The sequence below is a fragment of the Antrostomus carolinensis genome, unplaced genomic scaffold (assembly GCF_000700745.2).
Source record: "Antrostomus carolinensis isolate BGI_N321 unplaced genomic scaffold, ASM70074v2 scaffold30072, whole genome shotgun sequence".
Classification (NCBI taxonomy): domain Eukaryota; kingdom Metazoa; phylum Chordata; class Aves; order Caprimulgiformes; family Caprimulgidae; genus Antrostomus; species Antrostomus carolinensis.
The window spans coordinates 7846-9136 of NW_010298059.1; the positions used below are offsets into that span (position 1 = coordinate 7846).

Genomic DNA, 1291 nt, shown 5'->3' on the forward strand with positions numbered 1-1291 from the left:
ATGGGGGGTGGCATGGCTGAACCACAGTATCAGTCTCCCTGGAGATGGAGGACATGGGGTCCTTTTGGTGACTGCCTCTGTCCTGCAGGGCCAGAAGACCGCAGGAAAGCTGTGGCGGGACGGGGGCCTGAGCTGGAAGGAATTCCTGCCTGAGGACCAGGATGTCAACAAATTTGTCACAGAACAGGTGGGAGCTCGGCCGTGGCGCGGGGCACAGATGGGCTGTGGGGGGACCTGGGGGACCCTGCAGGACATGGGGTCCTTTTGGTGACTGCCTCTGTCCTGCAGGGCCAGAAGACCGCAGGAAAGCTGTGGCGGGACGGGGGCCTGAGCTGGAAGGAATTCCTGCCTGAGGACCAGGATGTCAACAAATTTGTCACAGAACAGGTGGGAGCTCGGCCGTGGCGCGGGGCACAGATGGGCTGTGGGGGGACCTGGGGGACCCTGCTGCTGGGAGTGTGGTGTTCCCCCGTACTGCCTTCAATGGCTGGTCTCTGTCTGCTCCCCCAGAAACTGGAGTACACGATGGGGGACAGCTCAGACACGCCGAGCCGCAAGGAGCTGACCTCGGAGGAGCTGTGCAAGCAAATGGACAAGCTGCTGAAGGAGAACCCAAACAACCAAAGAATACACGACTGGATCGAGGTGAGGGTGTGGGCGCAGTGCCTGCGGGTCCGGGGGCTTCCTCCTGGCTCCCTCTCCACCTCACAGCCCCTCTACCCTCCCTCCTCCAGGCCAACCTGAGCGAGCAGCAGGTCTCATCTAACACGTTTATCAGGGCCCTGATGACATCCGTGTGCCACTCGGCCATCGTCTGTGAGTACCAGGGTGAGGTGGGACGGGGTCCCCACTGCCCATGCTGCCCCCGTCTCATGCCCTGTCCCCCACAGTTGAGAACCCCTACCGCGTGGACGCCCTGGTCATCCGCAACCAAGCCAAGCTGCTGCAGAAGTACCTGCGGGACGAGCAGAAGGAGCTCCAGGCGCTCTATGCCCTGCAAGCCTTGGTGGTGAAGTTGGACCAGCCTCCCAGTGAGTGTTGCGGGACGGGTGGGCTGAGGAGGTGGGTGGAAGATGTGTCCCCATCCCAGCAGTGTGGCTGGTGGCAGGGGAATGGCAAGGGTCCCCCTTTGTCCCCCCCAGACCTGCTGCGGATGTTCTTTGACGCCCTCTACGACGAGGATGTCATCAAGGAGGAGGCTTTCTACAAGTGGGAGTCCAGCAAGGACCCAGCCGAGCAGCAGGGCAAAGGGGTGGCTCTCAAATCGGTGACAGCCTTTTTCACCTGGCTC

The 1291-nt window shown here is 62.0% G+C and overlaps 1 protein-coding gene across 1 annotated transcript in view; it reads left to right on the forward strand.

The window, feature by feature from the left end:
* The window catches only part of EIF4G1 (eukaryotic translation initiation factor 4 gamma 1), a gene marked incomplete at both ends in the record, with an annotated part of 7557 nt that extends 6269 nt beyond the window's left edge, over positions 1-1288 (forward strand). The window contains 5 exon segments of the mRNA XM_029083578.1: positions 89-187; positions 511-645; positions 735-816; positions 891-1031; positions 1143-1288. Coding sequence (XP_028939411.1) covers positions 89-187; positions 511-645; positions 735-816; positions 891-1031; positions 1143-1288 — 603 coding nt within the window.
* Positions 1289-1291: the final 3 nt, after the last annotated feature.